This window comes from Eptesicus fuscus, chromosome 17, assembly GCF_027574615.1.
Source record: "Eptesicus fuscus isolate TK198812 chromosome 17, DD_ASM_mEF_20220401, whole genome shotgun sequence".
NCBI classification, from domain to species: domain Eukaryota; kingdom Metazoa; phylum Chordata; class Mammalia; order Chiroptera; family Vespertilionidae; genus Eptesicus; species Eptesicus fuscus.
This window is the reverse complement of record NC_072489.1, coordinates 46,193,324-46,210,151: the sequence shown is the minus strand read 5'-3', so window position 1 is coordinate 46,210,151 and position 16,828 is coordinate 46,193,324. Positions and strand designations below refer to the sequence as shown.

The following is a 16,828-nucleotide window of genomic DNA, read 5'->3' as shown; positions in this document are numbered from 1 at the left end:
AGGTTAGTAGAGGGGTGGTGTACTCTGGGCTCTTGTTATGGTTGCAGCTATCAGGCAGACTTCCTTCCTGTGACTTCTACATAGTCACAAAGTCCGCTTCTACACTCATTAATTTCTCCCCTTTCTTTTCAACCCTTCAACTATTACCTTAATTTAGGTCCTCTTTATCTCTTGTCCATGGGCAATTTAAGATCTTTGGATGTCCTAGACAATGAGAAAAATTTTCGTCCTCTACCCTAATCTATATTAATAAAAGGGTAATATGCTAATTAGACCAGGAGACCTTCCAGACATCATTCCAGACAAAGCCATGGTGGCAGGGCCAAGGCAGAGGTGGTTAGGGGTGATCAGGCCAGGAGGGGAGAGCAGTTGGGGACAAGCAGGCCAGCAGGGGAAGCAGTTGGGGGTGAGTAGACCAGCAGGCAGAGTGGTTAGGGACGATCAGGCAGGCAGACAGGTGAGTGGTTAGGAGCCAGTGGTCCCAGATTGCGAGAGGGATGTCCCCTGAGGGGTCCCAGATTGGAGAGGGTGCAGGTTGGCTGAGGGACACCCCCATCCCATGCACAAATTTCGTGCACTGGGCCAATAGTGTATATATAAAATATAACACCATAAAATAAAAAGCTTTTCAGTATATGAACATGCAAATAGCTTCTTTCTAGATTTTTCTTCAAAATCTTGGTAAGTTTAGTTCAGTTTCCATAGATAAGATTGTGTAGGGAAAGCTTTCTCTAGAAAGTCATACTTGCATTGAGGTATGAAAGATAAACAGGACTAGCTAGATGGAGAAGGAGCAAAGGACTCCCAGAGGGAAGAGTATGTGCTAAGAAGGCATTCGGTAGTAAGAAGGAGAATGCATTCCCTGTCAAATGAGTGAAGGGAGTGCTTGAGAACAGGGGTAGAAAGTTAGACAAGCTATGTGCTGAGCAAACTTTATCCTCCAAGCTATGGGGAGGCCAATGACAAATTTTAAGAGTTGTCACATATTCAGCTCAGCCAAACCTCTTTCTGTTCCTTCTGGCACATCTGAGATCTACTGACACTTTCAAATGCAAAGAGAGAACAAACATATAGGACCAAACCAAACCAATCTCGCTTCTACAAGCAAATAGCCTTAATTCTTCAAAATAAGTTTCCACCTGAGATTTCTTTCAGACTCTTCCCTGAGAGTTCTTCCCAGTGGTCTCCATGGCCCTGGCACCTTCTTTTCTCTTGTGTCTGCCATGATTTCCCAACCTTACTCAGGATCAAGGCCAAAGACCAGTTCCAAACCTTACTGACCAGTCTCAGGGCCTCTCATGGGATATGGTTTCCATCTTAGGGATTGGCCCCACCCTCACTTCCTTACCTCCCACCCCCATTGTAAATCCTGTCTAGTAGTTGGTTCTGTACCATGTGCCTCAGGAGTGCCTCAGACTATACAGGAGGAAGATACTCCTACTCCCTCCTCACACAGGGCAGGAGAGACATAAAGAACAGGATTTTCATCACTCAGCACCTTTGACATGCATATATATTAAGGGCTGAATTATGTCCCCTCCAAATCCGTATGTTGAAGTTCTAACCCCCCAGTAACTCAGAATGTGACTGAGTTTGGAGAAAGAGTATTTGCAGAGATCATTAAGTTAAGATGAAGTTATCCAGGTTGGCCCTAATGCAATATTCTTAAGGACTGGTACCCGTATAAGTGGAGGAAATCAGGACACAGATGCACAGAGCGAAAACCATGTAAAGATTCAGGGAAAAGATAGCCATCTAGAAGCCAAGGAGAGAGGCCTCAGGAGAAATCAACCCTGCCGACACCTTAATCTCAGACTCCTAGCTTTCAGAACTCTGAGACCTTACATTTGTGTTGTTTAAGCCAGCCAGCCTATGGTACTTTGTTACGGCAGGCTTAGCAAACTAATGCAATATGTGACAAGATGACGAACATTTTTTTTCCCACCAGAATTCCTCTTAGGAGGGACTCTTCTTATGTCAAAACTGCATAGATCAGCACAAAGAGAATTCAAAAGTCCAACCCTGATGGCCTGTGTCCGGGTCTATGGATGCCCAGGTGTGTAAGAAGCAGGTACAGACAAGTGCAGGATTTTGGCTGTTGTGGAGTAGTAGATCCATTGAAGCTGAGGAGAGGGTCAGTGTGTGTCTTAGTTTCCCATTACTGTTATAACAAATTACTATAAATTAGTGGCTTACACAAATCTATTACCTTACAGTCATGGAAGTCAGAGGTCCAAAATCATTTGCATGGGGTTAAAAATCAAGGTATCAACAGAGCTGCAATCCTTCTGGAGGCTCCAGAGGAGAATCCATTTCCTTGCCTTCTTCAGCCTCCAGAGAACACCTGCAGTCCAAACCTCCTGCCCCCATATCCAAAGAGCATCACTCCAACCTCTGTTTCCAATGGCACGTCTCCTTGTTTTGACTTTTCCTGTTCTGCCTCCCTCTCTTTCTGTAATCCTGTGATTACGTTATGTATGCCTGGGTATCCCACCTCAAGGATACTCTTCCCACCTCAAGAGCCTTAACTGAATCACATGCCAAGTCCCTCTTCCCTGTGGGAAAACATCTTCACAGGCTCTGGGGATTTGGAGGTGGACATCTTTCAGGGAGAGGACTTTAGTCAGCTTACAATGGTGAGGAAAATCAGAGGGTGGCATGGCCCAGGACAGATAGGAACACAGAAATATCAATGGGGACTTCCTGGGTGGAAACCCAAGTGCTGTGATCCCTGTCCTTGACCCCATACATTTTCAGCTACCACCACCTAAATCACAAAATGCTTGGCATAGTTGGTTAGAGTTCCCCCAGGAGCAGACACTGAGACAAGAATTAAGTAGTTTAGTTGAGAGATGGTATAACAGAAGAGAAAGGACCCAGGCAATGGAAGGCAGTCAGTATATGGAATATTACAAAGCCAGCTAACTTTGTGGGTAACTAGAGCTTAATCCCACTTGGAAATTCTCAGACTTGTCCCACATGAGAAGCAAGGGAACCAGGGTGTCTATCCACCAAATCCTGTTGGTCATTGGCTAAGGGCTGATCCCACATGTTAATTCCATGGCCCTTCTTCAGTGTGCTGTGCAGAGGAGTGAAGTAGCCTCTATAGGGTTTAGGGAAAGCCCTCCAGCAAAGAAATGCAAATCCTAGCAACCAGAAATCAGTGGGAGCATACTACAGTGAAACACTGAATGGATATGGGCAGGACATCAACAGTGTCTGTTAAAATTAGATTCCTCAGAAAATCAGCAACATGGATGAGTTTTGCATTGTCATTGATGTAGGGTTGAAATAGTTCATGACTATGAGGTAAAAGCAGACATCTGGATTACTCTGAAAATAAACATGGATGAAACAGTGCCTGATGCCTATAGAACTGCCATTATGGCAACTCATTTCTGCAGACTCTTCTACAGAAAACCCAGCTTTGAACTCCTTGCTATCTGGATCTGATTCAGGACTTCTGTGGAGTCCCATTTCCAGCATTCCCAGATCTGGAGCCAATTTCTCCCTCCTCTCCCACTCCCATCACATTTGGCTTAGATAGAACTTTGCTCTGTGCTGCTACCATCTCTATTGCTCTTTTGAGTAGATGAAAATATATTGGATAGAGTTTCTCTCCACCCACCTCTTCCTCTGTTGATTAAAAGGGAAAAATAAAAATAAATTACAAAGAGAAAAATCCCAACTGTTTTTCTCCTTCCATTTCAGGCTTAATCCTTAGGCTTTTCCCTGTCTTCCCAGTCATAAATCAGGCAGTTCTGGAATTTCCATGTCCAAATGCACGAGGACAATATGAATATGGGTACTTTTAAGAAAGAAGTCAATATTCTATAATTTAATTTTCTCCTCTCACATTAAACCTGCCACTCTCCTCATAACTAGAGTGATAAATGCAGAGTCAGACTTCGTCTTTCTGACATTAATACCCATCAGTACTTCAAATGCAAACAATTGTGACATTTGACTTCATAAAAATTACCAAGTGCACCAACTCTGCTTAATTAAACCATTTAAAAGTTGCTTTTGTTCCATTTAATGAATCATATATTATACTGCAATGAAACATGCAGCAAAACAAATACTTCACAATGCTTCCAATTAAGACTCACTTCACTTATGCCAATTGACGATACGAGTGTTCCACACTTCATTCAGTTTGTGCATTTTAAGTGAACTGGTTAGTGAGAAGGGTGCTTCTTTGCTAATGAGTTTTGTAATCAAGGCATCTATTTTAATTTCAAATTGGCTAGATTGGGGAAAATTGCTAGACTAAATGACTGGTACTAATTAGAATTATAAAAATATTCATCATGCCATGGAATTTACATGGGGGTCTGATTTTCCTACATTTGCATATTGCTTGAGTTTTTTTGGGGGGAGGGAATCTTGACAAATTGTCTTCTCTTTAGCAAATTGATCAAACACTATATCTGTTTTAGCCCTTCTTTTCATTTAAAGCGTAATACATATTCATGATTTGTAAATGAAGTTAAGTGATTTCAACTTCTGTCTTCATTACCATATTAAAGATGTTGTCTCCTTAAGCTCCCTTAAAAAAAAAACTTCAGATCACAGTATTACCTATTTAAATGGCAAACACTTTGGTTTACTCTGTATATCAACCGAATATTGGAACAAAGCAATGGGAAAGGTGAGCAAAAGAAGACAAAACCTGTTAAAAAAAAAATACACTGCCTTGTTGTTTATTTTCTGTCTGAAGCAGGAATTTTTTGTTGTTTCTTTTTTAAAATGTCCTATGGCCTATCATCCAATAGTAAGATGTTTGATGACTTCCCTCCTCAAAGTCCCACCTGGAAAGTGCCAACAGTTGAGGGATGTGACAGAAGAATGTCCTGGGCATTCATCGGAAAGTCTGGTCTTTTCATGGCTGGCTATGCTAAAAATACCACCATTTTACCATAGAACCCAGATAATATTTGGGAATATTAGAGTGCTCTCTGGGATTGAGGTTCAGTATAAAGGGCCCCATGAGGAATTCTGCCAGGAGGTGGTGGAAAGTCTGTTGATCTCCTAGGGAGAGTGAGGTGCAGTGGTCCTCAAGGAAAGGGGGGACCTCAGCCAGGCCTAGTAGAGACAGCAGACTGGGCCCCTCACTGGCTATGTGACCTTGAGCAAGTTAGCATCACCTTCAAGAGTCCTATGCTCATCTGTAACTTGGAAAGATAATATCCACCTTGCAGATTCCTGGGAAAACCCAATGTAATAATGTACATAAAAGCACCTGTGAGTGCCCATTCCCAGGATATACTTAAAGACATATATATTCATTTCTGAGAAGCACTTGCATGTCCAACAATGTGTAACTACATGATGGAAGAGTTATATGGCGCAAACCTTGATTCCCTGCATATGTCTACACCCCTTGGCTCCAGAGTATCCATTTTCATTATCGCTGTCAAATCAAATAACTAAATACTAATTCGATTTTGGGATATAGCTGCAAAATTCATCTTAAATCTACCAGAATAAGTCACTTCCTTAACATGTATCTATAGTGTGTTATTCTAAATAATAAAATCCATATCGATAGCTGAGTTGTAAATAATATAGATTGAAGTTAAATCCAACCAGAGTATGCTTTTTGTTGGGAGAAAAAAATAATTCCTAGAGTTTCACAGTTCAGCAGGGATTGTAGTGGGAAGCAAAGTTGAAGAAAAGAGAAACCTCAGGCTCAATGTATCCTCATTTCAGGGAAATTTTCCTCTATGCCACATTGCCTCTTGAAAAGGTATTTAAATAATAATTTGAAATGATTTTACTTAAACTGATGCTACTAACACCTAAAACCTTTTTTAAGAGCATTGCCTTATAATTAGGAGAGAACATAAGCTTTTCAAGGTAGATTACTTTTCAGAATTTTTTAATTATAAAAGTAACCTAATGAAAGAATCAAAAATTTGGAAAACAAATGGTATGGAAAAAAATCCATAAACCTAATACCATCATTTTATCAGAGAACCCAGATAATATTTGGGAATATTTTTTTGTTTCTTTTTAAAAATGTTCTCTTTCCTCCTTGCTTCCTTTCTTCCTTTATCTTATATTTTGTATATCTATATTCAAAGAGTACTGCTTTATTTAATACTAGAGGCCTGGTGCACGAAAATTCGTGCACTCGGGGGGGGGGGGGGGCGGGGGGAGGTCTCTCAGCCCAGCCTACATACTCTCACAATCGGGAACCCCTCAGGTAGGGTCCAGTTCCATTGCAGCATGGCTCTGGTTCCCCAGAGCCTGTGGGTGGTGGGAGGGATCCAGAGGCCAGTCTGATGGCAGCATGGCTCTTTTCCCACAGCTCCCTCCTGCGGCTGGGCTGCGGGTGGCCGGGACCCAGGACTGACTCTCACCATGCTGCCAGGACCCAGGACTGACTTCCGCCGCACTGGCCGGGACCCTAGCCTGGTGTTCAGTCATCCATCCGGACTTTTAGGTCATGACGGGCCCTGGCTCTTTATATATTAGGATGTATTACATATGAATTTATATATATTAGGTATGTAATTTGAGATATATACAGGTTGGGGCAAAAGTAGGTTTATAGTTGTTTATATACAGAAAATAATTCAATAATTAGTAAATAATAAAAGAATAAACTCTGGGTTTCATGACCTCACAACTATATGCCTACTTTTGCCCACGCTTATGTATTAAACGGGAATTAATATGCATTCATGTTGCTACACAATCACCATGACTACCATTTCAATGGCTACAGAATATTTTCACAAGTGTATGTACAATGATTTAAAGGCCCTTATGTTGGGAATTCACTGAGTTTCTCTCCAGTTTTTCCTATGATGAAAAACTTGGATAAACATGATTGTGCCAAAAGCATTGTGGTATTCTCCCATTGGTTTTGTCCCAGAAGTGGAGTAACTGAACCAATGAATCAAAGTTATGAGGACAAGTATGTCTTCTGATACACACTGCCAAGATGTTTTCCAGGAAGGAAAACCTATTTGCACAACCATCAGTACTATTTCAGAATATGAATTTCACCACAGCTTTCCTAGCATTGGGTATTTTCCTTATTTCACAGAAAGTAGAACAATTTTTAAAATTGAAACCTGTTCAATTAGTTTGACATGAGCATATTTTGAAAGTTTCTTTATGAATTCTCTGAGTTCATTTTGCTTATTCAACATTCATTAATGTTTACTATTGCTTTAGTCTAACCTTCTAATGTTTAGATTTTTAAAAATTCTTCTCTGTCACTTACCTCACTTGCTATCTTCCAACCTTTCTTCCAAGGGATTCATCTTGTCTCTGTTCCTTCACTAGTTTAACTAGTCATCAACCACTGGCATATAATGACCTGACCAACTTGCCCCACTGGGTGTGGAAGATAATTACTAGTGAAATGCACAAAGGGTGTTCTGGGGTGCCTGTAATGTGTGTTTCTTTATTAGGTGCTGGTTTCATATATGCACTCAGTTTATAAAAATTTGTTGAGCTCATGAAATGTGCCCTTTCCTACATATATATTACACTCTAATTTAAAAGATTTAAAAACTGACCCCTGCTTAAAGGCCAGGTGCTGACCTAGCCAGTGTTCTCAGTGGTTGGAGAGTTGGCCAGCACACTGGAGGGCCTCAGGTTCCATTCCCAGTCAAGGGCATGTACCTGGTTTGCAGGTTCACTCCCCAGATCTGGTTGGTGCACTTGATGAAGGGAACCAATCGATGCATTTCTCTCACATCTATGTTTATGTTTCTCTGGTGCTATCACATCAGGGTGAGTGGTCAAGATGAAGGCAGAGACTGGAGGGAGGATAGAAGGTTTGTTCAGGTCAGACAGATAAGATCAAGAACCAATAAAGCTGTCAAAGGAAGAACCAAGCAGAAGAATTCCTGAGTCTACCTGGAAACCCAAGGTCAGAATCAGGCAGAGGATCAGTTAGGGGCACATGGCAGCAGTGTGAGTACAAAGGATGGGGCATGCATGAAGACAAGGTCACTCTGTACAGGAAGCAGGTGGGAGAACATAGGAAGCAGTAGTTGCAATCAACTCCGTCACCAAAACACTGCCATGGCTGAATGTATTAGAGCTTAGCTGCTTTAAGAAAGATGTTGTTGGATCAAGGTACCTGAGTACCCTTCTTAATACACATACATGTATATACATGTATACATATATGCTACATCTTCCATTCTTTTAGCAATTGCTCTGTCCCCTAAAAAGAAATGTGCCACGTTACCAAAATGAACACCTAGAAGATAGAAGAAAAGAACAGAAAGTCTGAGATGTGACAGAAAGAGCAGGCTTACAAAGACAAAGGCCACCAAATGCACAATTTTCCTGAAGGTTGTTCCCTTGAGCAAATGTTCTCATGAGCAGTGTTGACATGGGTGGAGGAGATCATTTCCACACCACCCTCATCGGATGCAACTAAATAGTATACATTAGCCCAGCCAGCATGGCTCTGTGGTTGAGGTTCAACCTATGAACCAGGAAGTCATGGTTCAATTTCTTGTCAGGGCACATGCCTGGGTTGTGGGTTCAATCCCCAGTGGGGGTCATGTAGGAGGCAGCCAATCAATGATTCTCTCTCATCATTGATGTTCCTATTTCTCTCTCCCTCTCCCTTCCTCTCTAAAATCAATAAAAATATATATAAAATAGTATTCATTAAACCAGTTATTTTATTCAGAACTCAGCTCAAATATATTAATAAGAATATTTGAATAACACAGAGGTTGCTCCACCTTCTTAATAAAGAACAGAGCCATTCTTGAACCATTGATTTTGTTTTCACCTACAGGAAAGTGGCCTCATGGAAACTGGTGTTTTTATGGTGATGGAGATAGCACATCCAACTGTACTGATGAAATGTGTAGGAGCAGTGTCAGCTTGTCACAGGTGAGGGGGGGCTGTGGATTGTTTTTCTCTTAAATAATATGCAAATGGTTTTTACAGGCATGGGAGAGGATCTAATGAAAATGCAATGTTTTTCGTTTTTCTTTAAATAAAAAGTGCCCTTCAGTCCTACACGTATTCCATGCAGGATAAGCTTAAAAACCACTGTCATCCCTAGTTAATCCCCAACAGCTTTTATCCCCACCAGGTGGGGAGACATGACGCCTGCTTCTGCCAATGGCTACCGAGGAAAGTTATCATCACCTGCTAATCCTGGAGGCTCTGAATACAATTACATGTCTAATCGGAGGGTTTATATGAGAATTTAAATTAAAGGAACAGCTTCATTTTCATTCAGCATTCTAGAAGTACAGGTTTAAACTTCCTTTAGAATTTTCAAGCCCTCTGCACTCCAGACACTCTAATTCCCCCATGCTCTGCGCATGTGTGATGTGGTAGCCCCAGGTGGGACCCAAGCAGCAAAGCCCGAATGGAGCCACCGTCATCTCCTCCACAGCTGACCCTGTCTTTCCAGTGACCATGTCTAAAATTGCACCAGCTTCTTAACCAGCTAGTCAATCCCTCAGCTGGTTTTGAACTTGGCTGGTAGCTGGTGATAACAAACAAACAACAAACACACAAAAAAAAGACCATAGCTGCACAGCCACCTCTCTCCAATTACTGAAACAGTAACCTATTATTAACGCACTAGTGTTTTAGAAAGTGTATTTTACATTGAAATTATTGGCAATGCCACATCAGTCTAGCCCAGAAGAGTCTGAAAAACAATAGAATCTGAAATCCCATCTCTGATCTCCAAAGCCAGCTGTATTGGTTAAAGTTGCATTTTGCCAAGAAGATAAATGATAATAAAGAGCTTTGCAATCCCACCTCTCATGCAGAAATATAGTTATTTGCAGTCCCCCATCTCTGGTAGAAGTCCCCTGTGCCAGGGTGTATGCATCTGTGAATACATGAGCACGTGTGCATTAAAAAAATACATTGAGTCTTTTGTCAAAATGAGGGGTGTTTAAACATTGGCTGTCTACGATGAGAGCAGCACCTATCTATTTAGAGGATTTCAATGTTCTCAAAACCTATATCAAAATCTTTCAAAAATTCTCAGTTTTAGTAAGGTTATTGAGCCCTCCAGCTAATCTAAAACAGTACAAGGTAAGCTGTATCAGTCATCAGTGAGGAAACAGCCTGATGAAAACAAAAAAAAAGAATCCTGCCTCTTAAATAACTGGTAAACAGTCATCCCTCAAAAGATATTCTAGAACTGTGGTGAGAGGAAGGAAGAAAAGAGAGGAGAGAGGGGAGGGGAGAAGTAGGGAGGGCAGGAGCGTTTTTATTTCTTTTACTTCCAATTTGGTCAACTGTAACCTATTACTTTTGCTGGTTGTTTTTAATCACAGAAATTCATATAAAGCATCTCCAAAGATTCCTTTAAAACAACATATACACACTGAGTGGCCAGATTATTATGTGTTCAGAAATCATAATAATCTGGCCACTCAGTGTATATACTGTATATTAGAGGCCTGGTGCATGAATTCGTGCATGGGTGGGGTCCGGCCAGCCTGGCCAGGGGGAGGGGACATGCAAGGTTGGTTGGCCTGCCTGCTGGTTGAACTCTTGGTCGAGGGGACAATTTGCATATTAGCCTTTTATTATATAGGATATACACTGAGTAGCCAGATTATTATGCATTCAGAGATCATAATAATCTGGCCACTCAGTGTATATCTATATTATTTCAGAGAGGAAGAGAGAGAGAGAGAGAGAGAGAAACATTAATGATGAGAGACAATCATTGATCATTGATTGGCGGCCTCTTGCATACCCCCCCCCCCACACACACACACACACACACACTGAGGACCAAGTCTATAATCAGGCCATGTGCCCTGACCTGGACTTGAACCATGACTTCCTGGTTCACAGATCAATGCTCAACCACTAAGCCATGCCAGCCTGGCTCCAAAGATTCCTATACCCAAGAAACAACCTTTTGTCTTTACTAAGTACTGGGTCCTTTTATTAAAATGCAAGATCTGGCACAGAAATTAGCAGGAATTGGGACTCTTGTAGGATGGCCAGAATGGAAGGACTTGGTCAAAAGCCCAAGTCAATCTGAGCAGAAAACAGAAAGGACTTTGCTATATTGGGACACATCAGAACCGAAGAGGCATGGCCCTCCTACAGGGTGAGGTGCAAGGTATATTTGCACCCTACCTACCCACCCCTTTGCAGCTTTGAAAGCTGAAAGGCTTGGACCTTAACCCACACCTTGTCCTTGACCAGGGTAAGGTAGCCATGTTTCCCAGTTGACTCCAAAGTTGCTATGAGGCGCTTTAACTAACACAACACTATGTGCATCTCCCAACTTCTAGATACAATTCTGTTCTATCCAGAAGGTATTTCCTTAGTTCTCCAGCAGTGTTTTTACCAAGTGAGATCTCCTGCCAAGTCTCCTGCAGGTTCAGGGTAGCAATTTGGAAGATGAAGCAATTGGATATGTCCTGTTTAAAAATATCATTCAATTAGGTCTTTTGTAATACATACAACAGAATGAGACAGCCTTACGAATTCTAAAGAAATTGCTGATGCATTGCATCAAAGGCACAATAATGGAAACACAAACACCTCCCTCTGATGCTGCTGTTTCCTTCCCACTAGCACTTTTCATTTCCTCTAGAAGCAACCAGCTGCCTCAGTGCATGCACATCAGAGAAGGCTCCCGTCTGAAACAAGACAATTGTACATCAATCTTAACCACCCTTACATCTTCATTTGCTGCTGTACAGCATCACTCTCCTTGACTCTAAACCAATAAATTACCCCAAAATAAAGAAAAACTCTCCTGAAACTTGGATGACTGGATCTGGGTGTTTTATGTCATCTCTGCAAATATTTCCAGAGGCATCATCTGCCTCTTCACACCATTTATTTAAAAGAATGGCAGGGCACCGCTTAGAAACTTTATGGGCCTGAAGAATAGTCAGCCACTTTACACAAAAGATGCCAACAAGAAAGAGTACCTAAGGGACAACACATCCAGAAATGTGCAGTGTGGCTAGGAACATCCATCAACAACATGGCCACATTTCCAAATATGTTTACTAAGTGAAGAAGCAGCCACCAAGCCTGAAAGTGTTCTGAATGCATTTTGTCCACAAGGGTAGATATTTTCTGAGCAATGCCCAGAATGTTCTCCGTGCTGCAGTGATGGAGAGAAAGGATACTCCATCTAGATACACACAAGACACATTGCACTTGGTTCATCAGCCTCTTGGCATCAGATGTCTGTTGCCTCTAATCTAGCTTGTCTGCATATAAATAAAAAACATGGTTTAGGAGTTCTGAGCTTCTTCTAAATTACCATCTAGCCATTTAACAACATCTAAGTAATTTCTTTTTATTTCAACATAGCTTCAAAATTCCTGAATATATTAAGCATCTAAACTCACAGAGTATCTGACATTTGGCTAAGTCTTTCATACAATATCCACTTGATGCCATGAAAGAAATGTATTTGCAATGGCTTTTGCTCTGCAAATGTCATGCGGGTGTCCTTAAGGGATTGCATTAAGCACCTGACGCCCACCTCGAAGCTCCATGAATGAGAGAGATAAAGGTTATGTTGAAATTATTGTTTAAAGGTGCTGACATCACACATGTATACACACACACACTCATTCACCACACACTCACATTTACAACTACATATTCTAATGTATACTGATCAGCAACTATTTCAGGATTTAAGAGAGAACAAAGAGAAGAAGCTATTTCAACCAAGGTTATTCTGTGGATCTCTCTAAGCAAGACAGTGCTTGGAATTTTCTATTTCCTTTCATTAATTGATTCCACAACATTATTACACAATATATTGACATCAATTATGGTACTAAGGTTCTAGAGATGGCAGGATATATGAAGAGGAATCATCTAAAGTCCATTTTCTTAAGTATAGATTGATCAACTATAGAAGGTTTGTTCCTCATAGCATTTATACATTCATCCACTAATTCAGCCACTTGATATTATTATCAAATACTGAGCACTTATTAAGTACCAGGCCCTGTGCTAAGGTCTGGTGCTATAAAGGTGAGTAAATATACTTTCAAATCCTGGCTCTTCCAGTTACTAGCTGGGTGCATCTGAAGACCTGTGTGTACTACATACAGTCAATATACAATTATTATGAATACACATTTCCTAGTTATTTCACAAGGTTGTTTTAAAGGTCAAATGAATAAAGTTATATAGAAAACTGTCTTGGACCTGTGAAATAATAAAGATCATTGCCAATAAATAAATAGATAACTTCCACATATTTTGATACTTAAGAGTAGATAGGAAAGTTAGTTGCTGAAGACAAAATCAACTTGCTTGGAATAATGAAATGCCAGAGTCCCTTCCAAAATTTGGGCGGAATAAACAAGTGCTTTTCAACGAGTGGTACCTGGGTGACAAGATGTGAATGAAAACAGTATTTGTTCACCTTTTGGTCCAGACTGTAGGCCAGCACCCAGTCCTCTTGCTTGGGATGGAAGAGCAGACTCTGGATGTAGAAGGTGAGCCGGTATTTCTGATAGGTCGCCCCTTCATCTGAGCTGATCAATATGCTGCTCTCCATTTCAGGATCACTGAGAAGCATGATCTAAACAAAGAGGAGAGGAGAAAATATAGAGTTAGTGGGAGAGAATAAATACAAGAAATTAAAGCATAAATATAAAGTCATCTGTACTTGTATATCACCGCACAGAAAGGGCCATCTGGGATCTATATAAAATATAAAATATTGGTATTTTTCTCCCTGACTTAGTCCTTCATTGCTGAATTGAGCTGAAATATTGTGCAAGGTTAGGCTTGCATGCAAATGAAGCTTCATTTTTTTGATGTCTCTATTTTTTAAGTACTGGGAACATATTCTTGTGGTCCTCTGTCCCTCACATTGGGGCCATCCCACCTCTCTCATACCTCTTCCTGCTCAATTCTCCATGTCACTCCTCATCAAACTATTTCTTTTATTGTTTTTTACTCATGAAGAGGATCCCCTATAATCTCACTGCTTGTTTTATTCTGTCTGAATTATTTTAGTGATTCAATTGATTTAAGTGGTTTCATGATCCCTTTGTTCTCAATATTTTCCAAAGCACATATCCTCAAAGGACCTTGAGGCGAAACCTGCTGCTCAAGAGGTCTGTCATCCCCAAGACAAATGGACAGAAGTATAGGCTTTGACATCAGAGAAGACATGCTCAAATCTCAACACCCCCTCTTCATATCGTGTCACCTTGGAAAGTGAGTGAAACTCTAGAGCAGTGGTTCTCAACCTTTCTAATGTCGCGACCCTTTAATACAGTTCCTCATGTTGTGGTGACTCCCAACCATAAAATTATTTTCGTTGCTACTTCATAACTGTAATTTTGCTACTGTTATGAATCGTAATGTAAATATCTGTGTTTTCCGATGGTCTTAGGTGACCCTGCTATCTTGGACCTGTGAGCCTAAGTTGTTTGAGATACTTCTATACATGGTCTGAATCACGGGGCCCAAAGTACATAATAAAGCCAAAAACAATTCCATACCTTATAAAATAAAACTATTGAATAGCATAATTGTTCAAATGTTAGCATAGCATATATTCATATAATAAAGTAAGCTTTAGTACAAACCCAGTCCCTTTAACTGCTAAGATTCATTTTTGTTTTTGTTTGTTTTTATTTCTTTACAGTTTCCAAGACCAGCTTGCTTTCTTTCTCTCAAATATTTGCTTTGGCTTTATTGAAATAAGTTATTACTAGCTATCAGCAAATTTTAAAGAAATGGATGCATTATGTAACTTGTTTCCAGTCGTGTGTGAATAATCTAGGGCAGGGATTTCCAACCTTTTTCATCTTGTAGCACACATAAAGTAATTACTAAAATATATTTTCTGCTGATCTAAAAAAAAATAGGTATAATTTTGATTTATTCATACTGTACAGCTATTGTTATGTTGGCTGCTGTCATTTTTTTTTATTTGACAATCTCAGGGAAAAGAGGCCAGTGGCCCTGACTAAATAGTCAGGTCTTACATTTTTAAAAATTCTGCGGCACACCGGTGTGCTGCGGCACACTGGTTGAAAACCGCTGATGGAGGGGGAAAGTTCCCAGATGAAAGTTCGTCTATTCAGAGGTAGACTAACTTTCTCCTCCTTTGGCACTGTGACGGGGTAGGACAACTGGGAACTGCGCCCCTGCTGCCCTTGAGGAAACGTCAGAGGATAGATTCATGCTCCTTGCAGAGTGTGAGAGGACAGATCTACTCGCTGAGAATGAGGCTTGCGTAAGGGCCCTTGCTTGCTTCACACTGTGTACTGATGGGTTCCCTAACAGGCAATAAAATAATTTTCCCCCTGGTGCAGAGAAATTACACTGCTTCTTTTATGCAGGTATAAAGAAGCTGCGAGCCTATGATTTTAATTAGGAGATAAGACCAACGTCATAAACAAACTTTATTTTATTTGCCATGAGTTACAACACACTGAATAAGAGTTACCAGCAAGTAGCTACTGCAGTGTATCCTCTTCCTTCAGCCCTGCTTCTTCATGTGCACACACTTGCATACAAAACACAGCAATCTGCACACAAATAGCGCATCCATGTGTGCACACAGCCTTACACGGACACAGATGCAGAATAGATGTGCGAGCGCACACAAGGAAGTGAGTTTATATACAAGGCATATAGACATTGTGTGGGGGTTTTAGGGAGCAGTTATTGACAAGAGAACATTTTTATTGCAACCTTTCCCTGACATTCTCATCAGAAATCCTTTTATATACTTTGATATCACTGGCAGTGTCTGTATACAATCCTCATTTCTGAGATTAAAAGGAAGGGAAATGGCAATCTACATGTGCTAAATTTCCAAAATGTTGGGCACTTTACTGGATCTTTTATCAAAACTGAGTGTGAATCATGTGAAATACCATCACTTGCCTTTTGGAAAGTGAGGCTCAGAGGAGAAAAGCAACTTGACTTTGACCTCTTATGATCAACTCACACACTACTACCTCCTTGCATGCACACTAACACTTCACTGGACCTCAAAACTATATCTTTCCCAAAGAACAAAAGTCAGAGAAAACATTTTTCATTCTTTCTTTAAGCATCTCTAAGAAATCCACACCAGCCCAGGTGGCATGGCTCAGTGACTGAGCATTGACCTATGAACCAGGAGGTCAAAGTTCAGTTCCAGTTTAGGGCACATACTCGGGTTGTGGGCTCCATCCCCTATGTGGGGCATGCAGGAGGCAGCCGGTCAATGATTCTCTCTCATCATTGATGTTTCTATCTCTCCTTCTTCCTTATTTTCTGAAATCAATAAAAATATATTTTTAATAAGAAATTCACACCAAAAAAATAAAAGCAGCAACAATGGGTGATGAACGTCTGGGGGGGTGGGGGGGGCGCTAGAAGAGGTCAATGGGGGGAAGAAGAAACATATGTAACACTTTCAACAATAAAGGTGTTTTTTTTTAAGCCGCTGAAAAAAACCCTCTTTCCTTCTCTGACACATATCTACCCCTGACCAAGAGGAGACAAATAATTAAATAATAGTAATAAAAAAAAATAACTGTAATGTCAGTGCTCAAAAAGGAAAGAAGGAGAAGGAGGAGACCACAATATCAACATAAATACAATAAGGGAGCAAATGCCTCCTCGGAAGTTGTCTCAAGATAAAGTGTGTGTGCTGCATATGAATATACCATACATATAAAGAAAACCATCCCATGGCTACCCATTGTTCTGTTGTTTGTTAAGCAGGGATTTTGAACACAAATGCCTAAGAGGGCAAAGCAGGTAAATAGTGAAGCAGATCAAACCAGACAAGGATTGGGGAGGACTGTGCTGAAATGAGAAATGCCCACCTTTTCTTAGAATATTTCAAATT

General features: G+C 40.7%; 1 protein-coding gene across 1 annotated transcript in view; it reads right to left on the bottom strand.

Moving 5' to 3' along the window:
- The window catches only part of SORCS3 (sortilin related VPS10 domain containing receptor 3), a 529,174-nt gene that overhangs the window by 222,938 nt on the left and 289,408 nt on the right, over nucleotides 1-16,828 (bottom strand). Inside the window, exon 4 of the mRNA XM_008144282.3 lies at nucleotides 13,388-13,546. Within this exon, the coding sequence (XP_008142504.2) occupies nucleotides 13,388-13,546 (159 nt within the window). The remainder of the gene's footprint in view (nucleotides 1-13,387; nucleotides 13,547-16,828) is intronic.